The 13,266-nt window shown below is 35.6% G+C and overlaps 1 protein-coding gene across 1 annotated transcript; it reads right to left on the reverse strand.

Moving 5' to 3' along the window:
- Nucleotides 1–11,844: 11,844 nt before the first annotated feature.
- On the reverse strand, nt 11,845–12,576 carry LOC135195858 (zinc finger BED domain-containing protein 4-like). The gene has a single exon (XM_064222370.1). It carries the CDS (start codon nt 12,574–12,576, stop codon nt 11,845–11,847), a length of 732 nt encoding a protein of 243 aa, XP_064078440.1.
- Nucleotides 12,577–13,266: the final 690 nt, after the last annotated feature.

Below are 13,266 nucleotides of genomic sequence, written 5' to 3' on the forward strand. Positions count from 1 at the left end.
CCGGAAAGATCGAAATAAACAAGTAATTTGACGTATGGAGAGATACAGAACAAATATAACGATAGTAAAAGAAATGCAAATACTGAACGAATAGTAAAATAATGGACAACGAAATTATAGAAAAAATATACACGATAATATGAAATTACAAACGACGTAGAACCACTTCCATACACTTTGGTTAGGTTTACGGGCTGCTGAAAAGCAAGAGCCCGTGGCAGGACAAGGCTGGCTGGCTTAATCTATATACCTTCATCTGTGATAATTAAACACGCTAGCCACTTCGATTAAAACAAAAGTTAATGGTTAGACAAACGCACAGGAATCCTGGACAAACCTCCAGAATCATTCAGAATAAACTTCGTAACCTTGAAAACCCAACGGCAAAGACGCCAAAAACCTAGTGGCTTGCTAACGAGCATCCAACGAATAAATATCTGTGGAAAAACGAGTCGTTTAACGCGCGAGCGATCGTCTTTTGCTCAACGGGTTCGCTATTGAACGTGAATGTCATACTCAGCAAATACTTGTATTTAGTTTTTGTGAGGGTCTCGTGCGTATTCTATCTTACTCCACCTTTTATGGTGATTTTTTTTTTCATCTCCACTTCCTCACGTTAATAGTTTTCAGAGCTACGCATCTATTAATTACATTCCCATAGCACCAAATTTCAGCCTAATTTACCTGTTTATTCCAATCTCTCTCTCTCTCTCTCTCTCTCTCTCTCTCTTCCCTTTATAATAGCTAACGTGACCACCGACCTGTCCGTGGTATTATTTCTTTCTCATGGTACACTATATATATGATTTAACGTTAAGACGTTTCTTTAACATAATGTGGCCATAGCGAAATCCAGACCTAAATTGCTAACACAAAAGACTTGTATGTATCCAACACTTCAGAGGATTCTATCGCCTTCTTTATCCTAACACTTCTAAAATGAATGCTCTTCTCACCAAATTCAAACTTCACTTCGTTAAAGGAGATTTAGCTTACCAGTCCTTTCATATAGTTTCACCTTCACTTCCATGTACAAACCTTGCTTAACTTGTTTTGGGAAGTACCTTTCCTCTAAACTCACCATCACTTAAAATATTTACTATCAAATTCCTAAGAAATCACTGCTCCCAGTCTTACTCTTTAAATAAATATAAATTACTTCATATACTTAAGTCCCTCATACCCACAACAATTCTGATGCTCTCAATAACTGCAATGCTGTTGGACTAGATGGAAAAAGTTTAAAGAAACAGGAAGCTTCATTCTGAATTATTTGTCAGACATACGCACTAAAACATTTTAACCAGATTATTCATCTCGATATGATAGATATTCAAGGTAGAAATAAGTCAATTCATATACTTTGTTATACTGATCAAATAGAAAGACCCTCAAGAAATTCTTTCAACGATGTTGACAACTTTTCATGATCAAAGAAACTGATATATCTGGAATAGAAAAACAACCAGTTTTCAGACAAAACGAATTTTATGTCTCACAGTCTAAATTATTTTTGCGTGTGCACCAAATTGTATATCTTTGTACTGAACACTTTTAAATCTACGTATATTTCCCGACATTGTGTTTTGCTCAGTTCTTATTTTACTTGTAGCTTAAAAGCTGGCTGTTAAACTACGTAAATAAATATCTTATCGACATATTAGCTGCTTAAGCAATTTTTTACATTGTAAAATATTCTGATTTTATATTCGAGTTTTCAGATACCCCTGACGATGGGAATGGATTCTTGAAACTTTAGTTTACGTAAATTACAGGGGTGATTACCGTTCTTATTGCTCCCCTGTTCATAAAAAGGAAGACGCTATAATTACTGAAGCATAGATTACGAAGGAGCTGCAATATTAGCAGCGCGAGTAGTCTGAAATTGTTACGACGAAAGCTTAGAATCGATCAAGTTCTCTTGAAAGCTATATAAAGTAAAATGAGGTGGAGATAGAATACGAATAAGATTGAAGGGAGAGTAAGAAAATGATGGGACATCAGTGGCCCTTAACTCTTTAGTCTCTACGACCAGTGACTAAATTATATCGAATTCTTACATACTTGAGAAGTATGATTAAGTCTTGTGATAAAATTTCACCGACGCGAACGGAAAGCGCCTGAGTTGTAGGCTAGCAAAGGATGCTATGTAGGTGGAGTTATTTTTCCATAGGGCTACAGAATCCTTTTTTCCTTTTTTTCTCAACTAACTGATTATTCTGGCTATTTTGAGAGATAGGCACCAAATTACCTGCAGAATATAACGTAATATATTGTTTTCCTCCTAGAAAACATGAAATGAACCATTCTCTCTCTCTCTCTCTCTCTCTCTCTCTCTCTCTCTCTCTTCTCTCTCTCCAAGAGGGATAAAATGAACAATACGGACTGGACAACCAAAAATCTTCTCCACATAAGAAATGAGTATTGATTTTTCTTTGATTGAAGTGACTTTGGGACGGAATGACCGAAGACAACAAGACCATTCAAGGTACGAAATGACCTCTTTCCACACGGAACTTTTTCCATTTCCCTAATAGAGACGCTCCTCTGATTGTGTTCTTACTTTCTTTCCTTCTTTTTGGTGAAGCAGAAGAGGGCGCAGTTATTGAAAGGGGAAAAAAAGATTAAAGAATGAAGGATTTATTAGGTTAATTCTATGGCTCAAATCTTAATACTCTTCTAAGTCGATTTATTTGGTTATTCTTGCTGCGCTATGCGTTATGTAAGTTTACATTTCCCTTCTTTGAATATCCACACTAACTGTTTTTCTTTCACGTGCTTTATTTCACTTTTTACAGCTCTGACTTTTAACTTTCATATCTTATAGATAATGAAATTTCTTTAGTGTGACCCTGAAACAGTAAGCATTTTACATTTAAATTTTGGGGAGGTAATGTTTAATCTTCTCGCAGCAAAAATACGAAAAATAAGGGGTGGAAAGTTATCAGTTCACATAACATTACGAATTGTTTTCTAATATGACAGCAGTTCCACTCGGAACCAGAGGAATTTATTTCTAGTGATAGAAATCTCATTTCTCGATACAATGTGGTTCGGATCCCACAATAAGCTGTAGGTCCCGTTGCTAGGTGACCAATTGGTTCCTAGTCACGCTAAAATATGTAATCCTTCGGGCCAGCCCTAAGAGGGCTGTTAATCAGCTTAGTGGTCTGGTAAAACTAAGATATACTTATCTAATATGACAGTGTCATAAAAAAATCTGCTAAATATTGAAATATTTAATCTTTCCTAAAGACTCTTGGCAAAACGCTGATGGAACGATATGACAACAAACGAAATAAAAAACATAAAGAACCTATAATTGAACACTTGCAAGCAATCATATATATATGTGTAATTCTACTGTGCAAATACAAACAAGGAAATCACATACTTTCATTTACAAATGTAATTTAATTTTCCTGGTCAACCTACATGAATTCCATACATTATTCAGGACATTAAATCTACAATACTAATCAGATTATTCGGCACTTAATTATCTGTCTATCAGGTAAATCTTAGCGGCTAGACGTATATCTATGATACTTTAAGATATCCTTTCTAGGATGCGTGAAAGGGACTTGTTGCTCTATCAGTTAACCCAAGATAACGATTAAGGAGATCCAGGAGTTTAAGGCAATTTTACTAGCAACCGAATGATCTTGCACACACGTAAAATGGGCCATAACTCTTCTATAAGGAGCTATCTCTCTTCCTTTAAGATGTAAAAATGTCGATATTACATTTCTGAGTAGCAAATTATTCTCCTTTTGACCATAATGTAGATCCAATATTTTAATCAAAGATGACATCATGCTTCTAAAGTTATCGCTCTAGTTTCTAATTAGTTGAAAGTGACATCCTGAATTCACGCTTTCTTCTGGACTGACTGATGAGATTTCCAAAGGAAGTATCACCTTTAGAAAGAGAAAAACAGGCACGAGCTTACGTTAAACAAAATAATTCAAGTCAAATGATGACCCGGCACTTGAATTCAGACTTCTTTTCTTACAGAACGGCTTTACGTGACTTCCGAACCAGGTCGAGAGTGCACTTCTATCACCAGAAATACAAATACTTTTATAATATTATTCAACAGTTTTACTATAAAATCATCATATCAAACTTTTGAATTTTTCATGCAATTTAACAGTTTCTTTATACTTAATAAATCCAAAATGTAACTAACTACAGAATGCATTCCCCCATATCCACGAAAATAATGAGTTCATTATAAATTTGATCATCTACCGGCTCATAATCGATGAGAAAATGAGAGCGTTTGGTCCTCGGACTATTTTAGGCATCCCAAAATTTCATGAAAATCTGATACAAAATTATATAAATACTATTAATAATACAAAATGCGGTAGCGCGGCTTCCTGTAAAAGTTATTTCTGGTACCATCATTATAACTGCGAGGGAGCTATTCTCATTATTCACAGTCCAAGGGCTTTTGGCGTTACTGATGGACATAACTGTAATATCCTGAATATGATTATTTTTTCCTTACCATCAATGTCCTTTCTATCGTAAAATAAATAAATAAACAAACAAAATACAAAAATAGAACAGTACACAGTATCTGAGAAGGTAAACCAAAATATACTATTGGAAACAGAGAGAGAGAGAGAGAGAGAGAGGGAGAGAGAGAGACTGACTCCGGAGAAAAATCCTTCGGAATATCCAAGCAAACTTTCATTTCCCGATGATATGTGAATAATGACGATATAATCAATCAGGTAGCAAATTGTAACGTTCGTTAGACAAAGCTGCTCGATTTTTATACGCGACATTGGATGTTGACATCGATGATTGCGTTGTTTTTTCCTTTGTGTCAAGGGTGGTCTTAATGGAGTGTTTTGCTCACAAATAAGGTTTGTACCATTTAGTTTCTGACTCAAAATATCTCAATTTCATTTAAGTAATTTTGTGTGCACACTTACTGCCCTAAGGTTGGCTACCTTCAAAATATAATCACCTAGAAATTAAAATTTATATTTATAAAAGCTGATTTTTTTATCTTAGAACTAGCAAATGGATAAGATTTGTGGGTTAATGTTTAATGATATGTGTGTGCGACTGACAGAGAGAGAGAGAGAGAGAGAGAGAGAGAGAGAGAGAGAGAGAGAGAGAGAGAGAGAGTAGTTTATTTTGACACTTCCATGACCACAACGTGGAAATTTTACAAATGCCACACCATAAAATATATTCGAAAGTAAAAAAATGAAAAAAAAAAAATGAAGCGTAATGCGTAGTAGCAATCATGTCCATCAAATAGAATATTAATCGTTTTACCACTAGTACATGTAAAATATATTTTTGGATGCCAGGTACGTATACGTGCTTGTTCGCTTGCCATTACCTGGAGTGTATCCGAGGTTTAGAATTTAAGTATCTAATTATGATTCAGAGTGAAATATTGATACTGGTCTGTCTGTGTTAAAAATTACAGTATATCCAGAACTCCCCAGCACATTTACCATTTCCTATTTTTATTTGCCACCCCACCCCCCCCCCCCCCCCCCCCCACCCCTCCGCTACGGCTCTCTCTGTCTGTTGGAAAAGGACTTTAGCCCGCACCACTTGAATTATGCAATGCACTGACACTCAAGGAAGCAGAACTTCATATAAAAACAAGTTCTAAGGGGCATATTAATCAGTAAGGGAAATTGGCTCTAAAAATAATGTATTAGAAATCAGAGAGTTGCCTCTTACGTCTTCCTGGTTATCGTTCTGCATTGTCTGCTTCACGTTCAAGGCTTCGGCAACTCATATATTAAAGTTAATAAAAAAAGAAGTGTGTATAACAGATTAGCATTGATCACATAACACTGAAATACTTTCATTTCAATCTGCTCTTTATATCCAAGTGCAGAGTTATTTTTTTTTTACGGAATCCTGACAGCAGGTAGCTTTGCTGTCTGTGGATAATACCACGCACTCTAGCACAACTATAATTATAAGTATATTATTGATAATAATTATAAGATAAAAGCAGTTATAATGATAATTATTGTTTCAATAGCAACAACGACAATCAACCCGTTTAACATACAATCTTCGCGATTCATGTGAGCCCTGTTATCCTATATAAAGGTGTCATCAGCTATACCAAATGAATAGTGAATTTGATATCGATGTGTTTACACACACACACACAACCACACACACACACACACACACACACACACACACATATATATATATATATATATATATATATATATATATATTATATATATATATATATCTATATATATATATTATATATATATATATATATATATATATGTATACATATATATATATATATATATATATATATATATATATATATTATGTATTACGAATACTAAAAGATTCAAAACGAACAGGTAAAGTGGACAGAGTAAGGATGATAAGCACATTGTATTACGTAGTATACCATGAAAGATACAATTGATATTGGGTTGAGAAATAGGAAAGAATGGGCAGTTGAACTGTCATGAAACGGTTTTAAAATGGAAAAAATCAAACTGTGGTCAGTATGGACTTAGACAAAGTTCCAGTTAGAAATAAGAGAACGACAACGCTGGGATTGTAGAGGAAATAGTGTATAGAGCATAAGTTATTGAATGAAAATATAAGTTTTGTAAGAATAGCAAAGCATATATCACAGTAGGTAAATGGTTGAGTGATTGGTGTGGTAAAAAATGGATCTAAAAATGTAGTATATTTGATCGTGGGTATTTGATGTTTATTGATGGAACGATGCGATAAGTCATAGAAAGAATATCAGATGAAAATGCAGAGTTGTTGGGTAGGAAACGAAGCATGACTGGAGTGTGGAACTGCTGATGTTTGCAAGAGATGCAGTGCTGTTTATGAATAATGAAGACAATCTTCAGAAACTGGTGAAATGGTGCGAGAAGTGTATGCGAAAAGTGGAATTTGAAAGTAAATAAAAGAAAAAAAAGGCTGCATGGTAAAAAGAAAGCAGCAAGACTGAGTTATGAAAGTTCATATGCATGGTGTATTAAGGGAAGCAGTTTTTTGTAGAGGTTATGGAAACTGGTATACCACTAAATAAAGAGGTTATGGAAACTGGTATACCACTAAATAAAGAGATAAGCCATGTTACAAAGTAAGTGAAACAAGTAAGATACCATAGCGTATGCGGAAGACTACGAACAGACTGGGAATGTTGATGGAAGCCAAGATAAGAATATACTTGGGGGTCTTTTATAGCTAAGTTTCAGGTTAAATGCAAATGAAAGAAAAAAGCTGGAAACTATTGGGATTAATTGTTTTATTAATTAATACACCGTAAGAATTGAATGAGTGAGAAATGTGCAATAAGATGAAAGAGGAGAAAAGTGTTTTGAGATAGTTCGAACGTGTGAGAACAATAGAACGCAGTAGTAAGCTGAGCAAAAGTGCGTCGTTTAGCTAACAAGTGCTTGATAGATGAAGTTGGAGTGTTGTTAGACAATCGAGGGATTAATATCGACCCCGCCCCTACCCACGAAAAAAAAAGAAGGAAAAAAAAATACTGCGTGTAGGTTAGAGTCTGTGAATGTTGTTTACAGGGCACATGATCGGCCTACTGTGTACAAACATAGAACGGCTAAATTTATGCAAGATTTCTACACAAGGAATTTAGTAATGATTCAGAAGATAAACATTTAATACGGAGATGACGAATATTTCTTTTCTCTCTGGAACCTTCCTCTTGTTAGGTGAACCGTTCTCACGCTAAAATAAGGAGTGTTATATATATATATATATATATATATATATATATATATATATATATATATATATATATATATATATTAATATATATATAAAGAGGAAGGTTCCAGAGAGAGAAAAGAAATATTCGTCATCTCCGTATTCAATGTTTATCTTCTGAATCATGACTAAATTACTTGTGTAGAAATCTTGCATAAATTTAGCCGTTCTATGTTTGTATAAAGTAGGCCGATCATGTGCCCTGTATACAATATATATATATATATATATATATATATATATATATATATATATCTATATATACTATATATATGTATCTATATATATATATATATATGTATAATATATATATATATATATATATATATATATACATATCAGTAAGCAGCATTCTCCATAAGTTAAGTTAATATAACTAAATTAGGCAATTTTGATATCTCGAGATGGCGAAATACGAATACCTGAAACAATCATGTTGTTGATGAAACACAAAGCGTTAATTAAAATCAGAACTTCAAAGCGGATTCGATATGGTTTTGCCGGATTATTTTCGATTTAGCTCTCTTATTTTAATCCGCTTCCAAAGCTGGTATAACGACAATTAATAACAAGGTACCAGAGGTTATGCTAACATTTTTTTGTATGCAATCTAGTTGAAAAAAACAATAAAATTATATCTATACTGTTAGTATTGTTTGCATCAAGCTGTTAGAACAATGTGATCCCATGTGATGTGGCTGAAATGGCTGTTGTCAAGATGACTCAGTGATGGTCAAGATGACTCAGTGACGACTGTATATGTGGCTGAAATGGATAAGGTCAAGATGGCTCAGTGACGACCTGATCTGTGGCGAAAATGGCTATGGTCAAGTGGGCTTAGTGACGACTAGATTATGTGGCCGTAATGGTTTAGAGCCCTTATGGCTTGTAATGATGAATACTGCTTATGACACCTCTCCAAACTAACCCATTTCTCTCTCTCTCTCTCTCTCTGCCACATCTTTACACAGCACAGCGGCAAGGGACTGGACTTAGCAGACCTAATTACCGATACACGCGTAGAAATAATAAAAGGTTCGAAGTGGTCAATCGTTATCATATGTTTGTTATGCACTCAGTTATCATATGGGTCGTGTGAGATGCCTGGTGCAGTAGGCAGAAAAACAAGAAGGCTATGGGTGATTTCCCAGTCAAATATGAGAGAGAGAGAGAGAGAGAGAGAGAGAGAGAGAGAGAGAGAGAGAGAGAGAGAGAGAGATATGAATAATTGACGGCTGGTACTTCCTCACACTGACATTTCCATGATTTGTTGCATATTCGTTGCAAGCTCTCCCGGAGAAACGGATGGCTCTTGGATTACAAGAAATTTATCAGACATGTTTGGCAATGCATTTGCTTTGCAACATTCAGTTGGTAAAAGTAGGAAAGAAGGATCATTCTGAAAAATCTTCTCATTCTATTCTTTGAAATTCTCAGTATACAATAGTGTTATCCTTTATTGCTGTTAACTGGTGGCCTACTGATATTTTAACACTTACCTCATTAAAATCTTTCATATGCACATATATAAGTCTTTTCTATAGACTTCGTTCTTTATCTAGTACCCAGTTTAATTTAATTTAATGTACAAATGCAATCAAGGCTGTTACCCTGATCGTAGATGGAAGCAGATTTTCATCAAATCAAAGACATTTTCTTATTGTTTATTGCCTTTTTTATATAAGGGATGTCTCTTTCTATACAGCTACGTTGGAGTTGGATGGATAAAAAATGGAACACATGTGCTAGGGAGTTTGTCCGACGTAGTAACTGAAGTCTTTCATATGCATATCAAAATAAAGAATATGGTGAAATCCTTTTGTTACGAATTCGCAATAACCCACTTGAATACTTACTAAAACGTCCATAACGCGTAACTACAGTTATATACCATAATCGCTAAAGTCTGCCTAACTATATTAAGCCAATATTTCATTCATGTAAGACTACGTTGTTTTTCTTCGCTACACAGCAGTAAGTCAGCTATCGCCACACAAAGAGCTTGGAATGAGAAGCATTGGAATGCCATGAAGTGATTGCCTGAATGAGATGGAATCTGAAATGGGGATATGTACAATGGGACAAACACACACACACACACACACAGAGAGAGAGAGAGAGAGAGAGAGAGAGGAGAGAGAGACGAGAATACATATATACCCAGAAACACAGAGGGTGCAATCTCACAGCTATTCCGATGTGCTTCCTTGTCAGTATATTGCGGCCATTGACTCTCGTATATCAGACTCGGAAAGATTTTCTCGTTCACCTGGAAACTGGAAAAGTTTGTTGATCTTTTTGAAAAGCAAAAGAAAAGAGAAATTAATCAAAGTCATTTTCACCCATTAATTCTTAATGACCATCGTATTTTGTGTAGTGGGAATGTAGACTTAACGGAATGGGAACCAGAGCATAATCAGGAATAACAGATGTCTGCCTTTTTCCTCATTGTTGGAGGAGAACAAAGCTTGTCGGCAAAGGATTCAAATACGGGTTCAGACATTTTGTGCTGATGGATATGTAACAGCAGGTTAGATCACGACGTCTAAAGCTTTTATAATGCTTTTTTAATCATACTACCTCCATTAGTTGTGAGTAATGTCCTGTTGAAACGGAAAGAGAACTGTCATTTTTAGTTTTCTAGTTTTTCAGGAATGAAAATTATTATATGAATTGTTTAGCACAACCAGGAAAAATCTCCGATGAGGACGAAAGAGAGAGAGAAGAGAGAGAGAGAGAGAGAGAGAGAGAGAGAGAGAGAGAGAGAGAGAGAGAATTTTTCTAAAAAGATACTCGTTTCAACGGAGTTCGAAGTCTTCCTTTAGACCTCCAACAACCAGCCTTCAGTCTTCGAGATTCTAGCTTGGGCTTTGAGTTGGGGGTTTCAGATGCTGACGTCAATACTGACCAGGTGCTTCTTGGAAGCTAAAATAGAGAGGAGGGAGGAGGGTGGGAAATGGGAGAGGGGGATTTGGGTAGAAAGAAGGCAAGTGTTTGGGGGAGCATCTTTAGAGAGAGAACTGAAGGAAGAAAGAGATGTGCAGTTTCATATATGGACACTATCTTTAATCTGAATGAAAGAAATTAAGTCGTTTTCAAGATTATAGGTAGTTTTTGAGAGACTTCAATAGAAACTGAAACGATATTAATCTATGCGAGATCTATGCTCTAGATAAAAGTCTTCATTTCTTTAACTTCTAAATACATGACCTAAAAGAATCGTCATCCAAGTTGAAACCATAATTACTCACTAATGTCAGCTATCAGTTGCTTTTTTACTTTGTAAAAACTACTCTTGGCAGATTAAAGAAATACATGCGCACCCAAACACTTACTCATATACATATATATGAGTCATATCACATTACCGTGATTCATAGATATATATCGAGCTACAAATGTCCTATAATTTCTAATTCGCTCTACCTCGGAATTAATATATATCTCCATATATGTTTAACCGACGGGGAATATTTAGTCGAAAAGAGATTTGTCGCGCCCGTGAGCCGACAAATCTCTTATCGACTAAAAAATTCCCCCTTCGGTTAAACATATATGAAAATATATTAATTCCGAGGTAGAGCGAATTAGATATTAAAGGACATTTGTAGCTCGATGTATGTATATACACACACACACACACACACACACACACACACACATATATATATATATATTAGAGGTGTATCGGATGTCTGAAAATTTGATTTGCGGATGCGGATGCGGATGCGGATATCAACTTTTTAAAATTTGTGGATGCGGATGCGGACACATATATCAAAAAATGAAAAATGTGGATGCGGATGCAAATGCGGATATTTGATGGCCATACCCTCGCGGATGCGGATGCGGATGCGGATTTTATGTAGGTCCAAGTAATTTCGATATATTTGCTTGTGATAGACGACTTTCAGCCACATAATTCAAAATTATGTGTTACCAGGATGCGGGACGGGGACCCAAGTCGTCATGCATCCCACCAACCACTTTCCCCAACCTCCTCCCTATAGAAAGTGGCAAAATTACATTCAAATCAAAGAGCTGAAATTATGACAGCACATGTGGTTAGTAATTGAACTTCAGCAAGGGCAAATTACTTTTCAAAAATAAAAGTTTCTCTGCTTTATCTGCTAAAAGTCTTGTGCGCTTTTCATCATAAATTAAACCTGCACTACTGAACAATTGCTCACTTGGAACACTGCTTGGGGGACAACACAGATAAGTGCGTTCTATTTTTACAAGCTTTGGGAAATCTCCACTGTTCTGATTCCACCATTTCAGAGCATCTTCATTTGATCCTCTAATTCTCTTTTGTTTATGATACACTTTAATTTCTTTTACCACATTTGACTCAGTTGGCTCATCATTTTCATCAGAACTTGATGACAGAATTACATTCATTGCCTCCGACACTGTTGAGCTTGTGCTTGGAGTTGGTGTCTGGCTAGTGGACAACTTACTTTTCAGTCTTTTTTCTGGCGGTTCAGTTACAGCATCTTTTTGCTGTCCACACAATGCAGCAATTGATGACTGCACTTGCTCAGTAACGAAAGTGGAAGAAAAGAACTTACTTTTGTATCTAGGATCAAGGTAAGTGGCAAGCCTATATATATCTGTACTTTCTATACCAGCAAATCTTCTGTCAAGTTCAGCCCTCATTGTTATTTTCATAATGTTTATAACATTAGTTATTTCTTCTTCATCTTTACATAAACTGTCACTACTGTGCCCTTCTGATTCTTCTGGCTCTAAACATGCACTTGAGCTTTGAGCATGCGCTACAGGTGAGTAATCCATGTTTGTCTGAAGGATTTTTTTCAGTGAAACTATGATAGGTATCACATCACTGACAGAGGAAGAGGATCTACTTAGTTCTTTAGTGATTTCGTCATAGGGTTTTAATGCTTTTATGCATTCTGAAAGCAAGATCCATTCCATGTTACTGAGCTTTACTAGTTTTGAATTGGATGCAGCATATAAACATAATGGTTCCTTTAATTTTTTAGTACGCTCCAACATATATAGAGTACTGTTCCACCTAGTAGGAGAATCATGAATAATAGTTAGCATAGGCTCCTGAAGTCGACCTTGGATTTTCTTAAGTTCATCTTGAGCCATTGTTGAATGGTGAAAATGGGTAGCGATTGAACGACACTTCGAATTAGATTACCAATTTCTTCTTTTGAAGATAATCCTTGTTTCACCACTAGATGGATTTTATGCACAGTGCAGTCTATATTGTTCAGACCTGAGAGGAAGAGAGCCTTTTTTATGTTTGCACCAGAATCACGCAAAACACAATGAACAGTACTACTTGGAATATCCCACTTTTCCAACATTTCATCAAATTTCATTGATATGTATTCTCCAGTGTGTCTCTCATGTAAGGGTTCAGCACTCAACACAAAGTTTACTCTCTCAAATTTTTCGGTTACAACATGAGCAGTAAGACTAAGTAACGAGACACCTGCAGAGGTATCTGACCAA

This window comes from Macrobrachium nipponense, chromosome 17, assembly GCF_015104395.2.
Source record: "Macrobrachium nipponense isolate FS-2020 chromosome 17, ASM1510439v2, whole genome shotgun sequence".
Taxonomy (NCBI): Eukaryota; Metazoa; Arthropoda; class Malacostraca; order Decapoda; family Palaemonidae; genus Macrobrachium; species Macrobrachium nipponense.